The sequence below is a fragment of the Peromyscus maniculatus genome, chromosome 13 (assembly GCF_049852395.1).
Source record: "Peromyscus maniculatus bairdii isolate BWxNUB_F1_BW_parent chromosome 13, HU_Pman_BW_mat_3.1, whole genome shotgun sequence".
In the NCBI taxonomy this organism is placed as follows: domain Eukaryota; kingdom Metazoa; phylum Chordata; class Mammalia; order Rodentia; family Cricetidae; genus Peromyscus; species Peromyscus maniculatus.
In genome coordinates, this window is record NC_134864.1 from 4,764,259 (window position 1) to 4,786,820 (window position 22,562).

The following is a 22,562-nucleotide window of genomic DNA, read 5'->3' on the forward strand; positions in this document are numbered from 1 at the left end:
AAGGATTCAATGACTTTTGCTAACAAGGAAACATAGGCAAGAGAAAGATAAATTTGAATAGAGTCTGTTTAAATTTTAAAAATCCACCCTTTCTTTTTGATAGAAATGGTCCTGTTAGGATGGGGACAACTGTGTATCTGAACTTGAACCTGTTATTTTCAGAGGCTGTGACATCTGCTCAGCTAATGTCTTCTCTGGGAAAGAAATATAATTTAATTTTAGGTTTTAAGGTAATTAGAAAAAAATAAATATGTGAATTAAGTTTTAAAAGTAAAAGAAAACCTAAACAGTTGAAACCTAAACTTAAACTTTCTGTCTGCTGGCCTAGCCGTGCATGTTATTTTAGGTGTGAAACAGCTCGAATGAAAGCCCGCCCGTAAATCTCGAGGATATTTTATTGGTAGTGCTTTATAATAGAGATCAAAGATTGGAACTGGAACCTTGTCTTCATGTAGAGTCCAAAGAGTTTTAAGATGTTCCTTTCTGACACCAGCAGATTGTCAGTGCTGCTGTTTTGTTAATGTCAAACTGTGTAGCAAAGAGTTGATCAAGTTCTGGATTCATGGAAGTGTTGATATGAAAAAGGAAACCCTTTAAGCAGAGGTGTTGGCTGTCAAACATATTATCTATTTCCTTTAGATTTCTTGAGTCTGTGAGCAGAGAGCTAGCTGAGCATACCTTGGTCCTCAGAAAAGGAGAAAACACCAGCTTGCCATGCTGCGGATCTGGGGTGCGCTGAGGATGTGAGGGGAAGGTCACCTGAGGAGCCAGCCAGTAGCTTAGCTTAACTCTCAGACAGTGGAGACCCCATTACTTGTGAATGTCTGGCCTGGTGTCACTGCTCATCCTTCCTGTCCCTCCGCACCCAGATGATTGATTCTTCCCTTCTGTGGCCCTTTCAACTGGTCACAGGGCTGTCCTGGCTCACCCATTGCTGAACTTGGCCAGCCTGCCCGCTGTGGCTTTAGCAGATGTTTCTGCTCTCTGAGGCTCATGTAAGATTTTATAGTCTTGTTGGTACCCCCACCCAGCAGTATTAGGCAGTGGTGTGTTGACCTAAATGACCAGTTCCCTCAACTCTCCCAAGCTCTGGTCCAGAATGCTTAGAAAGTCAGGGTCTTGTCATGACTCCTTGTTTCTACAGCCAGCCTTTAAGCTCTGGCAGGACTGAGCTTTGGGCTTAGGTCTGAAGCATTCCCTAGCTCTCTGCCTTTTCTGCTACCAATTCCTTACCACGTAGCGGTACTGAGGAATGCTGTGCCAGTGTCAGGGATGCGAAGCTGAGAGAAACCCTGGTCCTGCAGTCCTGGTCCTGGTCAGTGTGTTCAGAGGCTGGAGATGGCTCAGCACTTAGGAGTTCTTACTGCTCTCAGCCGGGCGGGCGGCGGCGGCGGTGGTGGTGGTGGTGGTGGTGGTGGTGGTGGTGGTGGTGGTGGTGGTGGTGGTGGTGGTGGTAGTGGTGGTGGTGCACGCCTTTAATCCCAGCACTCGGGAGGCAGAGGCAGGCGGATCTCTGTGAGTTCAAGGCCAGCCTGGTCTACAGAGTGAGTTCCAGGAAAGGCGCAAAGCTACACAGAGAAACCCTGTCTCGAAAAACAAAAACAACAACAACAAAAAAGTATTAAGAGTTCTTACTGCTCTCGCAGAGGGGACCCATATTTGGTTCCCAACACCCACCTGACATCTCACTCTAGTTCCAGAAGATCTTTCCTTTCCTGGCCTCTGTGGTAGTGCAAAAAGCTCACACAGGCGTGTACACACATGAGCAGTAACTAAACACAAGCTTTAGATTTAGAGGCAGTGTGTTTGAGGACCAGCATGTGGTGTGGACTGGCCGAGGTACAAATTACAGGGGTTGCCAAGAGGGGGAGTTGGAGAGAGGCCTGAAGTGGCAACCTAAGAAGCATGGGCTTCCTTCAGGGTTGTAGGTTCTGCTGGGTTTCCAGAACAGTTGGGTGACCTTCCTTCTAAGGAGAAACTCACTTGAGCACTCTGGGTAAAGGAGAATTCAGCCAGAATCAGGGATAGCATTTCAGTGCCAGGGTCCTTTCCACAGCACTGTCCCTTGAATCTTCGAGTCACTGCCCCAGAGGCAGACCCTTGTTCATCTGCTTTCCAGAGGGTTTATCAGTGCTATAGTACCTAGCTGAACGGTCACCCCCAGTTCCAGCGGTCCCTATCATACAGCAAGAAGGAGGGAGAGGAAATGGGTGGGGAAGTGGAGAAGCTCTTTCTCCAGGTACTGCCACTGCCCACATCAGGGTAGATGCGGAGAGCAGATCCTCCTTGGTAGCTCTTAGAACGTTTGACTTCATGTCACTGATTGTAAGGACCCAGGCCTGTTCTTTTTGTGTTTTGTTCTTGTTGTTGTAGACTCGAGGTCTTACTATATAGCTCAGGATCTTCCTGCCTCTGTCTTTATCATCATATCCAACCTATGGGTCTAGTGTTTAGTGAAGACTTCTTGGCCCACCCGAAAGTATCTGGACCTCCATAAGGAAACCCAGATCCAGTTGCTGGATCCAGCTCATCCAGCTCATTGAACCTATTATAAATAGCATCCTTAAAACAAAGATTACTGGCAGATCACCTGCCTGAGTAGGATTACAGGTTGTCTCTAGATGAGGTGTAGTAAGAAAGAAGATGCATGGGCTGGAGAGAGAGCTCAGTGGTCACGAGCACTTGCTATATAATCATGACCAAACTTCAGAGATCTCAGTGCCCAGTTAACAAAACACCTGTAACTCAAGCTCCAAGGGATCTGACACCTTCTTCTGGTCTCTGCTCATGCGCAGGTGTACACAGCCACAGACACCCAGCTACATTCATTCACACATGCATGCACACACGTGTCAACACTACCACCACCCCTACCACTCATACTAAATAAAAATAAATAAATCTTAAAAGTAAAGAACATACACAAGTCTGGAGAAAATAAGGGAGGTAATGTTTGCTTCAGCAACACACACACAAAAATTGGATGCGGAGATTTAATACTGACCTTGAATAAGGCTTACATGCAGATTTGAAAAGTGTCCCATATTTTAAAAAATAAAAACTACTGAAGTAAACTATTGTTCTCTTTTCCATTACTACCTTGAAATATCTGAAGCTGTGTATGAGGTTTATTAAATTCAGTTTTGTGTCTTGGGGTTTTGTTCATTTAGTAGTTGTTTGATTGGTTGATTTGGTTTGATTTTTTTTGTTGTTTGTTTGTTTGTTTTGGCTTTGAGACAAGGTATCTTGTAGCCGAGGTTGACCTTAAACTCCCCATGTACCTGAGGGTGACCTTGAACCCCTCATCTTCTCGCCTCTACCTCCCAAGGCTGGGATTAGAGATGCATGCTGAATTTTGAAGCCTGAAAGTCCCAACAGCCTAGGGCCGTCTCTAGTGAGCCCTCTCTGTACCCCCTCGAGGCAGACAGTATAGAAATGGCAGAAGCTATGGAAAGAGAAAAGACCATGTGCAGACAGGAAGCCAGGGTGGAGGGAGTTTTGAGAAACTTCAAGTGTGACCAGTGAAAGGACTAGAATCTGGAGTTTAGGGCAGCTCCACTCCTGTGCTCTGCCCGAGGGGAATCAAACCAGCTGAGCAGGGAGTTCACTAGCAAGAGCTCCAGGCTGTTAGGCCAGGCTAAAGACGGAGATACAGGCATCCCTGAAAAGTTAGCGAAACTGGCTCAAGAGGATGGCTGATAGAAAATACTAGAAAGTCTCTCTTCCCTGTGTAGAAGAGTGAGGAAGGCAGCAGGGTAAGCTGGGGGAGAGCCTGGGGAAGATGCTGTCAGGGCATGGCAAGAGCTGGGACTGTTTGTTCATGCACCTCCACACAGCCGAGCACGTTTCCTGCACCATCCGTGTTGAGCCAGTCGTGTCCCCAGCACAAAGAAGGCAGACTCTGAGACTGAGATTTGCGGTTAGGACGATGGGATTCGGACATCGGGGAACTGTGATGGGGTCCATGCTGAGCAGGGAGCGTGATGAATGCAGGACCAGGAGGACAACAGCAGGACCACGGAGCATAGGCACCGGCCCTGTGCTGTTGGCAGCAGGGGTTTCTCTACAAAGAAACCTTTCCTGGTTATCCTTGCTGCTCTGCACCTCACTCTGGCCCAGAATCCCTCCAGATGCCGTGAAAGGACTCATACAGCCCACATGCTGCATGGAATCAGGGTCCCCTTCTTCTCACCTGCCTGGGCAGGCATGTGACAAAGTGGCTTTTAAGAGAGGCCCCACCTCACCAGCCCTCTTCTACAAGGAAGCCTGCTGCACTCTGGGTTGAGCAGGAATGCATGCACAGTGACCCCTGCAGGACCAGTGGATTTATGAGATGCTGTGATGTGCCAAACCACAAATGTGATCATAACCTCTTCATTTCTTCTCCTTTGAAAGACACAGGCCTAACCACCTCTTTACAAAACTGGATGAACATGGACTGTTTCCTCTGAATTCCATCTGATTTCTTTCTCAAGATCTAGTAGAAAGTTTAAATACAATTATGCTACCACTGATTCTTCATGAAACTTGAGTTCTTTGGCATCTGACTAGTGGGAGGAGCAAAGCAGTTTTGATACCCTGGGCAGCCACAGGGTGTGCTGGTAGTAGTGTTTTTTGTTTGTTTGTTTGTTTGTTTGTTTGTTTTGTTTTAACAGAGGGTTTCCAAAATTCTTCCCTTTCTACTGAAAGTACTAGTTGCCACCATGGACATTTTTGTGTAAAGATGCTGCTATAGAATTCTGTCAGCAAGGATTTCATGAAGTGTGGGTTTTTTTTTTTTGTTTTTTGTTTGTTTTTGTTTTTGGTTTTGTGTGTGTGTGTGTGTGTGTGTGTGTGTGTGTGTGTGTGTGTGTTACAGTAAACAGAGAAAACCCAGGTTATTGATTTTATAACAGAGGTCAGTCATCCACATACTAATAGTGCCTACTGTGTTGGGGGTATTAGATAGAGGGACAAAGCTAGACCTCTATGTTCTCGGGGAGGCACCTAACAAGGTATCAGGATGCACTGTGGTTACGGCATTAGAAGTGGCATGGGAGCGGGGAGGGTAGAGTAAGTAGCTTATTCTTTGGGACTGCCTCACAGCCTCTGTGAAAGATCAGGGGAAATTACAAGACAGTACATTCTCTGCCTGAGGGAGTCTGGATAAGCCATGAAAATGGCAAGGAGCAGAATCTGGAAGGACATGCCAAAGTTTGCCTGCAGCAGTGTCCAGAAAGGTGTTCCAGAAAATGGGAACACCATGTGCACAGGCTGGAGCAGCAGGCAGGCGAGGCAGGTGCAGGGCTTGCAGTGGGAAGCCATGCACGAGAACCATGGATGGTAAAGGGGAGTACCTGGGCCCGCGGCTGAGTAAGGAAGGCTGAGCCAAGGGCACAGGGACTTGGACACCTTGAGCCTACTTTTATTGAGCATTTCAGAGCGATTTCACTTTGAAGAAAACCGAGGTCCAGAATTGTCCTGGATCATCAGGAAGTGCTGGGCCCAGGCTCTGACTTGAGGTCTCTGTGTCAAACCTTCCTTATTTTCTCACACCTGGTGCCATGCATTGCTTCAGCTGCTTGATGGACTGAAGACCTTGAGCCCCACCCAGCTCTTCATTTTATACACAGAATTTTAGCCTCGTACTTATTGATAAAATAGATCAGGCTTAGTATGTGCAATAGGTATAAATTTATATATAAATGTATAAAAGAAGATCAATTAATAGAAAGTGTATCTTCTTAAAAAATAAGCTCTTCTTTTGAAAGGATTTTAGACTTACAGAAAAATCGCAAAGACAGAGAGGCTTCATTGCCAGCATCTTACATTGCCATGCTGTTGATCAGAGCTAAGAGACTGCCTTTGGGACACTACTGTTAACTGTACTTCATCCTTGACTTGGATTTCACCTATTTTTCTATCAGTGTTTTCTGTTTCAGGGTTCGGTCTAGGCCCACAGTACAATGACTTTTTTATTTATTTATTTATTTATTTATTTATTTATTTATTTATTTATTTATGCATTCATTCATTCATTCATTTTTACGAACACTAAAGCATGATGGTACTGAGTTATGTTACATTATCAGCTACTCAGTCTTGTGACTTAAAGTATGATATTTCCTTGAAAAATATTGTCTAATTAAAGAGAGAGATTGAGCTCTGGACTAGTCATTGCAGTAAGCATGCTGGTTAAGCAGCCACTTTCCATAGACCATCTGGTGTCATCATCTGATCATGGAACTCAGAAAAGAAAGCAAGAATGCATACCCAGAAAACATAACTGAACTTCGTTCGCTCAGCCCCATGATAATGCACCACAGACTGAGTGACTTCAACAATAGACCTTTAGTTTTTCACAGTTTTAGAAGCTTGAAGTCACAGTTTCAAGTGCTAGTCTGTGTGATTCTTGGTAAAAACCTCTCCTCGCTGGTACATGGCTGTGTCCTCACATGACCTTACCTCTGCACCTGCTGGAGAGATAGACTATATATGCTTTGTCCTCTCTACCTCTAACATCTCAGTTTTCTATAACTAAGTCCCACTTTTATGATTTCATTTAACCTTAGTAACCACCCAAAGACCCCATCTCCAAATACTGTCAAACTGGAGACTACAGCTTTAATATATAAATAGATAGGTACAATTCAGTTCATAGCATAGTTCAAATTATGTGAAATCTTTATATTCATTCACAAAACAGTATGACACAGAAACTCGATAGTGTGATGATGTAGGTGAAGTTGTAGCATTTGTTTTTTAAATATAATTTATTTATTTTTATTTCATGCACATTGCATGTATGTCTATGTGAGGGTATCAGATCACCTGAAACGGGAGTTACAGGCAGTTATGAGCTTGCCATATGGGTGCTGGGAACTGAACCCAGGTCCTCTGGAAGAGCAGCCAGTGTTCTTAACTGCTGAGCCATCTCTCCAGGCCACAGTTGCAGCATTTTATAAAATACTTGACATACACAAGAAAATGTCATATATTTAGAAAACATTTTTGAAATAACTTATTTATTTTTGTTTTATATACATTGGTGTTTTGCCTGCAAGTATGTATGCAGGAACCAGATTCCCTGGAACTAGACTAACAGACAGCTATGAGTTGTCATGTGGATGCTGAGAATTGAACCTGGGTCGTCTCAAAGAGCAACCAGTCCTCTTAACCACTGAGCTATCTATCTCTCCAGCCCCTTTGAACACATTTTAACTTGACTACTAATAAAGCTGGTGGGGGCACTGAGGATATAGCTTGCCTAACATGCACAAAGCCCTGGGTTAAATCCCCAGCACAGCAAGCATAAACCAGGTATGGCCGGCCATTCATGCACACCTGTAATCCCAATACTCAGAAGGTGGAGCCAGGAGAATCAGAAGTTCAAAGCCATCCTTAGCAAAGCCATCCTTTGAGACAAGCCTGGGCAACACAGGACTTGTCTCAAAGCAAATAAAACAAAAAACAAGATAGCAAATAGTGTGCCATTTGGGCTGATGGTATAAAAAACAGACAACAAGAAGAGAAACTTCAGTAACACTTTCATATAGGAGCTGTTACCACAAGTTTTCAAGTAGTCATTGGATTTTGCCTAGGTTTAAAACCTCTAGAATACTGCTGTAGAGTATATTAACAACTATTAATTTTTTGTTACCGATATAGGCCATGGGTTCTTGAATTTCCTCTTCCATACTAAGGACATGTTCTCTATGGAAATAGTACAGTACAGAAAGTTCACATAGGGAAAGAAACTGCTGAGCTTTGTTTTGATTTTACTAATAAAGAAATTTGCTAAATTTATGTAAATATAGTGTAACAGCTCTCCCTTTCCAGTGAATTAGCACAGAATTCAACAGTGTATGTTAAGTTAGTACACAATAAATGTGGGAAATAAATGGCTTATAATGCAATTTGAGTTTGGGAGAGTGAGTGATAATATTATAATCAAGAAAAAATATGGGAGAAGGAATCTATCTGAAGGCAGGAGGAAGAAAAGGCCAAATATCTTGGTGGGGGAAGCAGGAAGAGATACTAATTTTGTTTCTGGAAACAATACTATGGAAAATACAAATAATTTCAGTGACAGCTGTCATCATTTCAAAGTATATTAAAGACAGATTATTCTGTTACAGTATGATCAGTTGTAGGGTTTTGTTGTTGCTATTGTTTGTTTTTGATTGTTTTTTAACCCTGGCTGGCCTGGAACTCTCTATGTAGACCAGGCTAGCCCCAAACTCACAGAGATCCTCCTGCCTTTTCTTCTGCCTCCTAAGTATTGGTATTAAAGGTGTATGCTACCATAACCAGCAAGATCCATTTATTGTGAGATTAAAAGATAGTAAGTAAGAGAAATCATCAGGCTTAAAAACCTACAAAATGGGGCTGGTAAGTTGACTCTGGAAAACGTGTTTGCTGCTTAGCCTGATGATCTGAGTTCAGTCCCTAGTACCTACATGGTAGAGAGAATTAATTCCCCCAGATTGTCCCCTGACCTTCACATATGCACCATAGTATGTACCCCACACACATGCAAAACTAAATAAATAGTGCATTTTTTGGAAACATTGCAAAATGGGTGATTGGTTGGCCAGTGTTCATCTATGAACCTGAATTTATGAACTTCAGTTATCATAGTTATACTTTATTATTCTGTTTATACTCCAATATAATTTTGTAATTTATGATATGCTCAATTACTAAATTAAATAACTGATGATTTTACTTTGATAAGACTCTGAGGAGTTTATATTACCTTTGAGTTCTTAAGTACATTGTTCAATCAGAATAGTAATACCCCAAAACCTCCCCTAAACAATTTTAGTATTTATTTTTATCTTATGTATATGAATATATGTATGCCATGTGCATGCTTGGTGCCCATAGGGGCCAGAAGAGAGCATCAGATCTCCTAGAACTGAAGTGAGTCACTATGTGGATGCTGGGAACCAGACCTAGTTCCTCTACAAGAGCAGCAAGTTCCCATAGCTGCTGAGCCATCTCTCCAGCTCCCTCCTCCCATAGACTCCAAATCACCTCCAGATAACTCATAAACAATATTATATTCTATTACTTAGGGAATAATGACAGGAAAAGAGTGTATATATATATTCCCTACAGATGCAATTCTAAAAATGAAGAAACCTTTCCAGCCTTGGCAGAACCTAGAAATTTAGAGGTTGGACTGTAACCACAATCTTGATACCTACTCTTCCTGCTTCCCAGTTCACATTCCCTCGACACGAGAACCTTTGGCAGAGCCTGAGATAGTGTGCTCTTTCTGCAGAGGCTTCTAGAAGTGAAGCTCTGTCACCTTCAGCTTACTCTGGAAGCTCAAGCTGATCACCAAAACTCTACCTCTGGGCTGCCTAAGACAGACTCCTGCAGGTTGGACAAGGATGCTCAGAAACTCTCCTCTGTTTCAGGTGGTCCCTATGCTTCCTAGACTTCTGTGTGAGGAACTGTGCAGCCTCAACCCCATGACTGACAAGCTGACCTTCTCTGTGATCTGGAAGCTGACCCCTGAAGGCAAGGTAACAAACTGTACTTTGTCATTCACTCTCCACTTACTACTGTCCCGCCCTGTGTTAGCACCCATTGCGTGCCTGCACTAGCCTGGAGTCTTTGGTGGACAGATGCAGAAGGACTAGGGCAGGTAGCTGTTGTAGGAAGAGGTCTAAGGGCTCTAGCCTGACTGACTCTAGGCAAGACTGACCCTGCTTACTGCCAGTACTCACCAGCCAGTGGAGAGCACCAGTTGTGGGGGTGGGAGCTTAGGGTAGGAGATGGTTCGGTGAGGGTGGATGCGCATCTGCAGCACAGGATGGGAAGCCAGGCTTAAATGAACTGTGGAAGTCTGTGTTCCTCTAATGTGTCCTGAGGAAGATGGCTGGAATAGGAAGACTAGTGAAGATTAGGAGAGGAACACTTCAGTCCTAGCATGAGGTAAGGAAAACACTGATAATAGAGGGTGTCAGCAAGCACTCCCTATACACAAGGAGGAAAGAAGATGGGCAAAGATGACACTTGAAAACCAGTTCCCTCTCCATAGTGAGCAGCTGTAAACATCACAGCAGGGTCATGTTTGAGGACATGGGGCTTACTCAGTGCAGACTTCTGCAAAGCTGGTTACAGACACCATGAAAGAACATGGGAAATGTATATGCTGTAATAATAAATGAAAGTGGAAAAAAAGATGCTTAATTATAAAGTGGTTCCAAATAAAGATGGAAAATTAAATAACCACATTGATTTTTATTCCATCCCAAAACCTCACTAAAATAACAGTAAAGAGATTTAAAAAAAAAAAAAAAGAAAGAAAGAAAAAAGGAAAAGAAAAAAGACAAACCCACAAGGACAAAGAGAGTGGGAGAGGAGACAACAGCAACAAAACCCTGGAGCAGGAGCAGATGGATAAGTGGTAACTGACTGAGCAGTCCTGAGAAAGCCTAATCCTCAGCCAGGAACCGAGGAAGCCAAGAAACAAAAACTCAGAGGTTGACAGCACCAGATAACTCTGGAAGTGGGGGAGGGGTGGGGGAAGTGAGGCCGACTTCAATATTGGTTCATTGAAAAGATTGCCCCTCCTGGTCTTAGCAAAAGACCTAGAGATTTATTTTTCTATAGATAATGCAATGAAGGTGTATCTGAAACAGGGATACCACTCTGGATAGTACAGTTCCTCAGGGGCATTGGAGTAAGTCTTGGCATCCAAATGCAAAGAACTCAACTCCAGAATTCTAGGGGCCAGGCCTATATTCTGTGAGTCAGGAGGTGGGAACACCTTTCTGTGAGGAATCTGAGTAATGAAGAATAAACACTCAGCATCCTTAAGGACCTTCCAGCCAGCCACCTGGCCCTGTCTGGTACAGTACAGTAAAGCTTAGATGCATTTCAGATTTCTCTCTCTCCCTCTCCCTCTCTCCCCTAGATAGGGTCTCACTATGTAACCATGGCTAGCCTGAAACTTGCTATGTAGACCATGCTGGCTTGGAACTCACAAGATCACAGAGACCTTCCTGTCTCAGTCTTACACCTGCCCCTTGTCACCATGTCCAACTAAGGTGTTTCACCTTCATGCATGAAGAGACAACCAAGTGGAAAGTGTCTTTGCTGAAATGAATACAGCAAAACACACTTACAAGGAGAAGAAGCTGTCCTTGAATTTTAAACAGAAGCTACCTATGCTACATTAGCTACCTTAAAAGGGCTGGGGTTTTTTGGTTTTTTGGTTGTTTTTTTTTGGGGGGGGGGGGGCGGGACAGGACTTTTAGAAATTAAAAGCAGGATAGAAGAAATAATTCTGGTTTGAAATGAAGTTGACTATTCCAAGCAAAGAAAAGAAAATTAGAGGACCAATCTGAGACACCCAGAATCTGGTTTGTGACGGTTCCAGAAACCAAAGCAGAGAAAATGAGAAGAAATGCTGAAGAAAACCATTCATTCCTAGAGGACTTTCCAGGTGCAAAAAGCTCATCACAACCCCAATGGTGGAGGCTTGTCATCCCTAACATATAAATCATCATAGAGCTTCAGGATCTAGGAGACAAGAAAAAGACCCAGAAGGCTTCTAAAAACGGCCAAGAGAAAGCCATACACAATAGATCAGAAGGCAGAGCAAGTTCAGACTCTTTCACTACAACCTTAGAAGCTTTGTGATACTTCAGGGAAAACTTCTCCCTGTCTAGAAGGCTAGGATCCCTGTAAAATATACACTCTAAGCTATCAGTAAACTGAAAGTCCAAACGCATATCTTCAGGGGCTGGAGAGATGGCTCAGTGGTTAAGAGCACTGACTGATCTTCCAGAGGACTGGGGTTCAATTCCCAGCCCACTTGGCAGCTCACAACTGTCTGTAACTCCAGATCCTGGGGACCCTACAACCCTTACACAGACATACACACAGGCAAAACACCGGTGCACATAATAATCGATGGATGGGTGGGTGGGTGGATGGATGGATGGATGGATGGATGGATGGATGGATGGATGGATGGATGGATGGATAGATAGATAGATAGATAGATAGATAGATAGATAGATAGATAGATAGATAGATAGATAGATAGATGAAGGCCCCTTTTTAGGAAGCTTCATAATATCTTATTGTTGGGTCTATAATTATAGAAGCTGAGGCAGGAATCTTGTGAGTTGAAGGACAGACTGGGATACTTAGAGAAAATGTCTCAAAAATGAGAGAGTGAGAAGAGAAGGGAAGGAGGAAGAGGGGAAAAGGAAGAGATGGGAAAGAAAAGAGAAAACAGGAGAATAGGAAGAGGAAGACAGCTGCTGGGTTGAGGAGGGGGTTCTGCAGTTAGAGTACTTGCCATTGCAGACAGAGGACTTGAGTTCAAGTCCCAGAAGCCATGTGACCCGTCAGCAGTGAGTGTCCATTACCCCAGTGCTCCGACTGAGTGTGGGGCAGAACAGAGTATCTCTGCAAGCTCTGGGCCCACTGCCTCAGTCTCTCCTAAGAGGTCGGAACTGACTTTTGAGGTTGTCCTCTGGCCACTGTATGTGCACTGTGACAGGAGTGCCCCCCCCCACACACACACAGATGTACACAATGCACACGAGCATCTGCACACTCTGTGAGGTCTGAAGAGTGGGACAGTGGTCCAGGAAAGGTCATGCCCGTTTAAAAGGGACACAGCAGAAAGCTTGCTGCCACTCCTCTGACATGTGGACGACATTTCATGAAAGCAGCTGCTGTGTTGGGGTCATGAAGACAGCCCTCGCCAGGCACTGCACTGGCTGGCACTTGATCTGGAACTTCTGACCTTCAGAACTATGGGAAATAAATTTCTATGGCTTAAGCCACTTGGTTTGTGGTATTTTGTTATAGCAGCCTGAACAGACTAACACAGTATCAGATGTACTTTGTTAATCAGGTTACATAAAAATCTACTGGGAATAGACCTTTTACCCAGGCATGACTTTTTAACATATATCAGCCATGTAGAAAGTACTGACTTAATATGCTACTCTCTCCTGTGGGCACATTCATTGTGTAGAATTTTTACAACCACATTGCTGGTGTCATTGCTTTCTTTTACTCCAGCCTTTTCATTGTTAGGAAACCCACAAGCTCATAGAGTAGGTGCAGGGTTTCTAAAGCTCTAATTTTATGAAGTTCAACTTGTATCATGAGTGATAAGCAATGTCAGTTGTTTCCTTGAAGGACTAAATCCCCTAAACAGCCATGGTTTCCGTGTCAGCTGTTCTTCACAGAAAAATGGTGTTCGGAAGAATGCTCCTAGGTAGCTCCCAGATAGCTATGGGCATGTTTTCCTCCAAAGGTCATCCTCCTCCCTCCTGAAGTGTAAGTGACAAAGACAATACTTGGAGTTGAGACATAGAAAAGTAATGAATTTTACTTGTGCAGTGAGAATATTCTAAATGGAGCTAGCTCTTTTTTCACTGCTAGTGTGTGGTAGGGGGAGTAGTGTGACTGTTCTGTCCTGTGCAGATGAAATATTTTACCTTCCAAGGCTTCTAGACCATTGCTGCAAATGGCAATGTAGTCCGTTTGTGTAAATGCCCTGGACTATGACTAAAAACAGTTTGGACCATGTAGGCCCCTGAATGGTACTAAAAGACCCGCAAGAGTCCATGAACCGTATTTTGAAGATGAAGACGACTGTTTGATCAGGCAGACTAAAACAGAACAGGTGTGAATCTGATGAAAGAAGAAGCTGCACAGGGAAGACAGTGACACTTTGTGTGAGTTCTAATAGTTCTGAGACAGCTGTGGCGTGGTCTGCATAGTGAGTGCTAGGTCAGCCAGGGCCACATGGCCAGACCCTGCCTCGAAATAAGTAAATAAGTAAATAAAACAACAAAAAGATAGTGTTAGAATGACATATACCCTAGTCAGAAAAAATAATTTCAGCTATAGATCACATAAGAAAAACATCCCAATGAGCCCTCATCCCTGTATCCCAGACTTAATACTGTCAAGTCTTTGTTCTTTGTTAAGACTACAGTATTTTAAAACAAACCACAGACATGTCACCTCACTCCTGTGTGTTTTGATATATGACTAAAAATCTGGGCATTTTCTTTTTTCTTTCTTTCTTTTTTTTGTGATATATATTTTTTATTTTACAATACCATTCAGTTCTACATATCAGCCATGGGTTCCCCTATTCTCCCCCCTCCCATGCCCTCCCCTTACCCCCAGCCCACCCTCCATTCCCACCTCTTCCAGGACAAGTCCTCCCCCGAGGACTGTGATCAACTTGGTAGACTCAGTCCAGGGAGGTCCAGTCCCTTCCTCCCAGACTAAGCCAAGTGTCCCTGCATAAGTTCCTGGTTTCAAACAGCCAACTCATGGAATGAGCACAGGACTTGGTCCCACTGCCTAGTTGCCTCCCAAACTGATCAAGCCAATCAACTGTCTCACCTATTCAGAGGGCCTGATCCAGCTGGGAGCCCCTCAGCCTTTGGTTCATAGTTCATGTGTTTCCATTCATTTGGCTATTTTTTTTTCAATAATTGAGTAAAACTGAAATTTATTATATGCCACAGTCGTCCTAGGGACCTCCATGCTATATATATAGCCTCTATGGTTCTATGGGTTGTGGTCTGATTGTTCATTTTATATCTAGAATCCACCAATGAGTGAGTACATACCATAACTGTCTTTCTGGGTTTGGGTTACCTCACTCAGGATCTTTCTTTCTTTTTTTAACTTGCATTTTCTTATATAACCACAATGTCCTCAGCATACCTAACGATGAATGCTAGTGTCAGGATGCCATCCAAACCTAGTCCCTAGTACATTTCCTTGGTTCTCTCCAATTGATTGGTCCAAATTGTGATCAGTAAAATTACACACATTACATTTGGTTTTTGTAGCGTTTAACTATCTGGTACAAAGTTCCTGTTGAAGCTCTGAGAAGCAAGCAGTATCTGAACTACAGAGAGGGAACTGTGAACACGGTGTGCCAGCAGCTGTATCTGGTGGACGTGGGGGCGAGCTTGGGCAGTGAATGGAAAAAGACCAGAAGGAAGGGAAACAGAATGCCAGGAGTAGTTGTATTTGGATAGTAAAACTGTGAGTGATTTTTTCTATTTTCTAATGGCTTTTTAAAATGTGAATAACATCTCTATTTTTATAAATACTTTTAAAATGTATAACTAAATGGAAAACAAAAGCCCATAGAAGCATCCTAATTTGAGTCAAGAAAAGAACACTGTGTTTGAATTACGCTGCCCGGGGCAGACCTGAGAAACTGAAGCTGCCTGGTGTGATTCCCTGCTAGAATATGGGGTCATATGGTGGGGGACACAGAACAATGTAAACTCTAACACTCACTGGCCTTTGGGGTTTCTTTTGAAAGCAGTGTATGGAACCCAGGCCTTCTGCTCCATGAGGGCTGGAAGACAGGTGTAAGAGAGGCACAGGTCTACAAGGGTGCTGGGCCTCCCTCCAAACCACACCAGATAGGAAGTATGAGGGTTGGAATTGAGGACAGGGTTGTGGGGCAAGGCCTACTAACCACAATCTTCGTTCTGTGGTTACCCAAATACCCTCTCCAGACCCAGTGACCACATGAGAGGTAGGCCACTTGGTAAACCTGGGGATATGGTGACATCTCTCATCCACAGTCCAGATGCCCATAATGAAAGGTTCAGTACCACATTCCAGGCCCAAGGACTGCCAGTCCAAGATACTGTAAAGGAAAGCCTGAGCTAAGCTTGAGACCAGATGGAAAGTTAGGGTGCCATGGAGGACCCTGGAGACCAAGACAGCCCCTCTTCAAGAGCCCAGGTGAAGGAAGAGGAACAAGTTCAAAGCCTGTGTGACTGAAGCCCCAGGCTAAGTTTGCAGGTTGGGGGGTGGGGTGGGGCTTCTCTTGGTACAGAGGGTTAGGGTAGAAGGGGTGGTGTGGGGCCAGCGGCAGGCCACACTGCTCTATAGCCACCAGTCTCTCCTGGTGATGAAAGAGAAAAAGCTTTGCAGTCTTTCTCAGGCTGTTGCAATATTCTGCTTTCTAAGGCAAACGTGGTCTGCTATCAGAGCTGCTCCAGCATTTTTTAAAATATGGCTATTTTCAGCACCTGCACGGAAATCTCTGCTTTCATGAAGCCAGTGCTGGTGGCGTTCCTCTTCTGCTTCAGTATCCTCTCTGCCTTTCCCCATCCTTCCCTGCTCCTCATTCTCTAAAAATGCCCCCATTGCAACCTGGAAAAACAAAAAAACAAACGTGTTTTCTGGATCTGTTGATGGCCACGCTCTCAGACCTTGGATCTCTAGCCCCCTTCGCATCTGCTGCATTGAGCAGGTCTGAGCTGCTGCACCTTTGCCTCTGTGCCTCTCCAGTCCTCTTTCTCCTACCATGGTGACAGCCTTAGTCCCACCCACATTGTCTTCATCTGGGAACTTCTAGTCTGTTTCCCCATTAGAAGCTGAGTGTAAATCCTGATGAGCCCCCAAAGTCCAATACTTGAAGCATGACTTAGAGAGACCAGCCATCTCCTTACATGACCATCTGTCCCCAGCCCCCACCAGGCCCTCATCTTCTGTCTTGCTACCGAGGGGTTCATTGAGTTTATCAGGGAATTGTCACACTGAGACTCTATACACGCTTCTGTCCCTTCCTTGAAGGCTCTTCCTCTCAGTTCTGCTATCAAGAAACCTGCTTAGCCCTTGTGATCCAGCTAAAATGCCATCTCTTCCAGGATTCGGTCCAGGGCCTCCGACTGAAGCCCAAGCCTCAGGACAGTCTTAGCAGTTACTCGTTCACTTAGTAAATATCGCACGGTGTTTGTTGTGCCCACATACCATACACGGTATTGAAGATCCCAGATTAAATCCCCATCAAAAAGAAACCATTCTCTCCTGGTGGTAGATTTGTTTGTTCTCTTTTCCCTCCCTGTGTTTTAAATTTCCTACAGTGGAGGCACATTACAACTTAAAAGTAAAAGTCATTTGAGAATTTTTTTTTCATTTGTTTTTTAATAAGCAGATGAGAGCCATTGTAGTGTATCCGTAGGCTGAGTGGGAGATAGACAGACAAGATGAGGAAGAAGCGACATTTTGGAGCCTGGTTAAGAAGGTGGTGGTAGGCTCAGGACTCACAGCCTGTGTGGAAGATGAGCTCCCACAGGACAAGGACTGCCATCTCCCCTCCCTTGAATAGAATAAAGGTAGGGTTTATCAGAGCATGGGAAGGTGCTTAGATGAGTCGTTGTCAGACTTCCCCAATGGTGAACGTCGTCTGCCCTGAACTTCAGGGCTGTTTCTACTCCATTTTGTTTTCCTGCACGTCCTTAAACCTACACCTGAGTTTTACTTCTCCCCTGTAGTTCAGTGCCCTGTACCCAGAGAGTCTTAGGAACCATTTCACCACCGTGGTTTTCACATCTGTTTCTACTCTTATCTCAGCTGCCTCGTTAGAAGGTAACACCCCCCCCCCCAGGTAAGCAAATACATCTTCAGTGGCCTCTCCAGCCCTGTGGCCCTGTGAAGTCGCCTGCTGAGAGTGGAGCATTGTCTCAGGCAGCCCTGCCCTGCTTCCTCACAGCCCTTCTCTTCACTTCCTTAAAGACCCCTGTGGACTGTCATGCCTTGCCACTGGCCTGCCAGATACCACCACTGAAACTCTTGAAAGCAACTGCTGTGTTCTTCCCATGGTCCACAGCGAGCTCATGGTGCCGTGTAGTTTAGAGCTTCTGCTAGAAGCGGTGTTGTGTGTTGCATTTCATGCCCAAGCACCCTACTAGATACCTTCCTTGCCTGAGCATCTCCAGGGGGACAATAGCTTCTCAGACGCTCTGAGAATCAGAGAGGGCTCCTAGAACCTTTCCTCTTGATCATTACCAGGGGCAGAGCCCAGCTGTTTTACTTCAGACATGTAGTGGCACCTCTGTAGCAAGGGAGGGACGGAAGGAACTGCCATGTTCCATGTCCCTCATGCCTGCTTTCCTGCTGAAGGCACCAGCCAACTAGATGGCTTACCAAAGGTCACGTCAGAGGGACAGCAGAACCTAGTTGTGAACACTGATTTTGCTGTGAATCTTGGGGATGAAAATCAGAATTCAAAATGAAGCGTTTTCAAGCAATGAAATAAGACCTTCACCCACTGTCACAGGGACAAAATTTCTGTCTCCTGGCCACACCACAACAGCTCAAGTCTCATTTCCCTCTAGTGCAGTGGTTCTCAATCTTCCTAATGCTGAGATCCTTTCATAGTTTCTCATGTTGTGGTGACCCCAACCATAAAATTATTTCATTGCTACTTCATAACTGTAAATTTTCTACTTTTATGAACTGTAATGTAAATATCTGGTATGCAGAAAATCTGATATGTGACCCCCTCACTAAGGGGGTCGAGACCAATAGGTTGAGAAACACTGCTCTAGTGCGTGTATGTGACAAAGACTTGGTTTCCTCTGCTTCCTTGTCTTTAGTTTAGAAGTTCCTACACCTGCCAACAGATCAAGATGGGAAAGGAGGTAATGATCTCTCTGGGGACTGGAAGATAACCAGAGGAGTGCTGAGATTGGATAGTGAACTCCAGCTTCTTTTCTAGCAGATTCTAGCCTGAAGACAAACTGACTTAGAACCCAACAAGGTCTGCAGACTTGGGAGCAGCCCTGTGCTTCCAGGCTCTGGGGCACAGTCCTCAGCGGCTCTGTCCTGTCCCCGCCCCCCCCCCCCCCCCCCCCCCCGCCCCACTTGCTTCAACAGCAAGAGCAGGTCTGTGGGATAAGTGGAGCTGCTGCTGGGTGGCAGCCTTGTGACAATTTGATTCTACCCTTGTCTTTCTCCTGTTAGAAGACAAATCTGAGTCCCAGTCAGTCACTGCAGACCTCACCTGAGGGAGGGCCTAGTGAAGGAGCCGGCTCTCCCCACCTCCGCACCCCTCCTCTCCCCCACCTCCCTGCCCCCCTCCACGCTCACCCTGAAGCCACCCCACAGTTGGGGCCAGTTGGTCCAGACCTTCCTGTAAGAGTCAGCCTTCCTTCCAGCCGCGCACTACCTGCCCTTTGCTGTCCATGGCCTCTGCTTCCCCTCGGTCTTTTCCAGACACTTTCCTCTTGGCACCTTTGGCTTGTGCTTTGGCCATGCTGGCCAGGATGGCCTTGCCAGGGCTGTGAGAAACATCGGCAATCAGCTACCTGTCCCAGGCGCCACCACTCCAGGCAGCCTGCTTGGTTCCAGTCAGGAAAGGGTTTCTGCATAGCAGGCTTTTTGAACTCAGTGTTCTCTGTGTGGAAACCCAGAGGTGCAGGAGTCATTTCACATCTAGTTATTCACAATTTTAAATGAGCTCCATTAATAGTTTTTTAAATCAGAGGCATCTTAATGAGGTGCTGATATTTTTCAGAGGATAATTTTTTTTAAAACATTTGCATGGAATAGAATAGGATGTCTAAAAGTTTTTCCACACCCCTGTATCTATAAAGTATAGAAATGAATATGTATTTGAGGTGTATTTTGTTTCTTCATCATCTATGTTATGACTTTTAGCTAAAAATAAACATACATACACATATATTTTTTATTCCAAATCTTTAGATATGTACCTAAGAGTTTGTGTGATTCTTAAGAATATCCTACCTGTTTGCCCAGCTGTAAATTGACTGTAAAATGCCCTCTCCCTGAGACATGTCAAAATGATGCTCAAGGCAGTGGGCCTGAGTCTGGGGCCAACAGCACTGTGCTGTTTTAGGATGTAGGTATGGAACGGGTACCTCCTTAGACAATGTGTTTCCCAACCACATGCCTGCAGTCTGTAGTGGCACTGTGTTTGACCTGACGTTCTGAACAGTGGCACCCCATGGTGTGTGCTCCATGAAGAAGGGAGTGACCTGAATCCGGTGGCTGTGCAAAGGAGGCAGGACCCAATCTCCTCAAGGGTTTTGTCTGTGTGTTTCCTCCTCCTCCCCCCCCCCCCACCTTTTCCACGAAAAGCCCTTTGTCTTCTTCCGCTGGCCCTGGTCATGGACTAGGTGTTGATGTGAGTAGTTTTCAGACTGGAAATTAATGAGCTGTTCTACCAAGAGAGGCCCGCCTTCTGCCCCATGTGTCTGCTGCTCCCAGGTTTCCTCCACATGGGTCTTCCTTCGCTGGTTTCTCTGTGGGCAGCTGCCCCTGGCTGACATCCCTCTATTGGCTTTCCCCAGAGGGAATTTCAAGGAACTATTTCAGTGCACATCAGCTGTGCGTCCCACAAGTCCTGAGCCATGGGAAAGCCAGGCAGCCTTGCTGAGGAAGGAAGGAAGTTCCCAAAGGCTCTCCTTTGTACGTTTGTGAAGAAGGCTGGTACAGAATTTCGGGGATGCAGGAATGAAATGGAGGAAGGGAAGTTAGGAAAAGGCGCTATAGGAAATAGGAAGCACCACTGAGGTCGAGGTTGGTAGTGTCCATGTGGGTGGTGGAGAAAGGCTGTCTGTCTTGACCAAGAAGGCAGAGGTGCCCATTCGGCAAGAACGGGTGCTTCTCATAATCCAGTGCACTGCCAGTGTGCATGTGCACAAGCTCCGGTGAGGGACAGTAGGCATAGACACATGACTGCTAGTCAGGGCTCAACAATAAGAGGGACCAAGCAAGCGACAGATGTGTAGAGTCGGGAAGAAGGGCATCTAAGAGCTTTGTACAGCTTGCTGCAGAATTTTGTGCATAAATACTTAACAGTGCTCAGAGCACTCATTAGATTTTAAAGCAGTTCTTATTCCTCCAGCTTATGTGACAGCAGATAGCCCTTTCATTGGGTGGTACTTACCTTCATTTGAGCATCATCTACTACAGAAGAGGATACAGGCCGCAGGAGGCCATATGCCAAGACCTGGTGTGGGAAGGAGTCCATTAGCTAGCTCACTGGGAAATATGAGAATGGTCACACAGAGTGTAAGCTGCCACCATCTGTCAGCAGGCTGAAAACAGGCTGCCTAATATACATGTACACACAGCAGGGTTGGGGGCGGGCACCAGTTTTGGAAGGAAATGAAGGAAAAGAAAGAAGCTATATCTCCAGGGAAAACTTTGAGACCATAAGAATGTAGAGATTACAGCCCTGCCCCTTTAGAGGAGGCTGGGGTTCCATTCAGGAAATGTGGATATGCTCAGGACTCAAGCCTGGGTGGCCTGGATGGCTTCTTGTAGAGAGGCCTTCAGCTGCATCTGCCTGCAGACTGCTTGCCAGCCCCTGGGACTGGCTCTGTAGTTATCCTTGCCTGTAGCACGCAGGCCTCGTGAGTGCCAGACATGAGGCCTGCTTGCCATAGTAGAAGACATGAACTCATAGAGCCCCTTGTAGTTTACAATAGGGGTAGTTCTTGGAATAATCTGAAAGTACAGTTTTAGAATTTTTGAAAAAAAATTAAAGTCTAATATTACAGATTCCAGACGCCTTATAAAGGTCTTTGCTCTGAGTGAATAAACATGTGAACACTTGCTGCTACTCTCCAGGTGCCCATGTTGTCATTTTTAAAAAGTTGCAGTTCTTCTGTTCAGGGAGGGTGAATAATCATAAGGCTCACCACGACTGTCCAGAACGGAAGCTGTGCTTGATAGAGATTAAGTGTGTGGACAGCTCCTGGGCTTTCCCTCTTGCTTTCTCTAAGCCAGCAGCCAGCCCTCAGAGCCCCATCTGTCATGTCTTAGGCTTCCCATCTTCCTTTCCCTGCTTGTGACATTGATGACGGCTCATCCAAATGAGTAGAAACACTTCCCGTGGGCCCTTAAGTGCAAGTCTCCCCTGTGGCCTTATTTTGTGCCTGGGAAGGTGCATAGACCTCAGCTGTCTGTTGAATTCTGCCAGGGCCTGGAGTCTAAACCGTCTGAGGGAGCAGCTTCTGTGTCTGGTCCATTCATATGACGCCAGTCAGAGCACACAGTCAGTGCTCCGTTGAGTGTGTGTGTGAGCAGTTGAGCACAGTCTGTCTGTCTTTGCAGATCCTTGAGGAGTGGTTTGGCCGCACCGTCATCCGCTCCTGCACCAAACTGAGCTACGACCATGCCCAGAGCATGATTGAAAATCCAACTGAGAAGGTCCCTGAGGAAGAGCTGCCCCCCATTTCTCCAGAACACAGCAGTAAGGAGGTGCAGCAGGCAGTCTTGAACCTGCACAGCATTGCAAAGCAACTTCGCCAGCAGCGCTTTGTGGATGGTGCGCTCCGTTTAGATCAGGTCAGTCCATCTGTTTTGTTTAGTGCAACCTTGAGTTGGGCTTGTGCCCAACACCCCAGGGTGAGAGGCAGCCTGGTGGCCTCTTTCTCTCTGCCTGTTTTCCCTGCCACTCCACCATGCCACGGTAACATGAGTCATGGCAAGATGGACTCTGTAGGTAGCTCTGTGACTCCAGCTGCTCTTACCTGGAAAGCCCGTGTCCAGGACTGAATTCTCGCTTGTTAGATGACATTGCTGTGACAGGTGCCTGGGAAAGACAAGGAGGAAGGACTTGTTTTTGGCTTGTGGCTTTAGAGGAACGTGGAACTTGGCTCTGTGGCTTCTGGCCCACAGTGAGAGAGAAGACATGCGAGAAGCACGTGGCCCAGCAGGGTTTCATGGCAGCCAATAAGCAGAGAGAGATAGAGAGACAGACAGACATGTGAAGGGGCCAGAGACAA

General features: G+C 45.4%; 1 protein-coding gene across 7 annotated transcripts in view; it reads left to right on the forward strand.

Moving 5' to 3' along the window:
• Dis3l2 (DIS3 like 3'-5' exoribonuclease 2) overlaps positions 1-22,562 on the forward strand; it is a 322,923-nt gene that overhangs the window by 239,108 nt on the left and 61,253 nt on the right. For all 7 annotated transcript variants that reach the window (XM_006984206.4, XM_016002732.3, XM_076549508.1 and 4 more), the window contains 2 exons: positions 9,408-9,515; positions 21,889-22,122. In XM_006984206.4, coding sequence (XP_006984268.1) covers positions 9,408-9,515; positions 21,889-22,122 — 342 coding nt within the window. The remainder of the gene's footprint in view (positions 1-9,407; positions 9,516-21,888; positions 22,123-22,562) is intronic.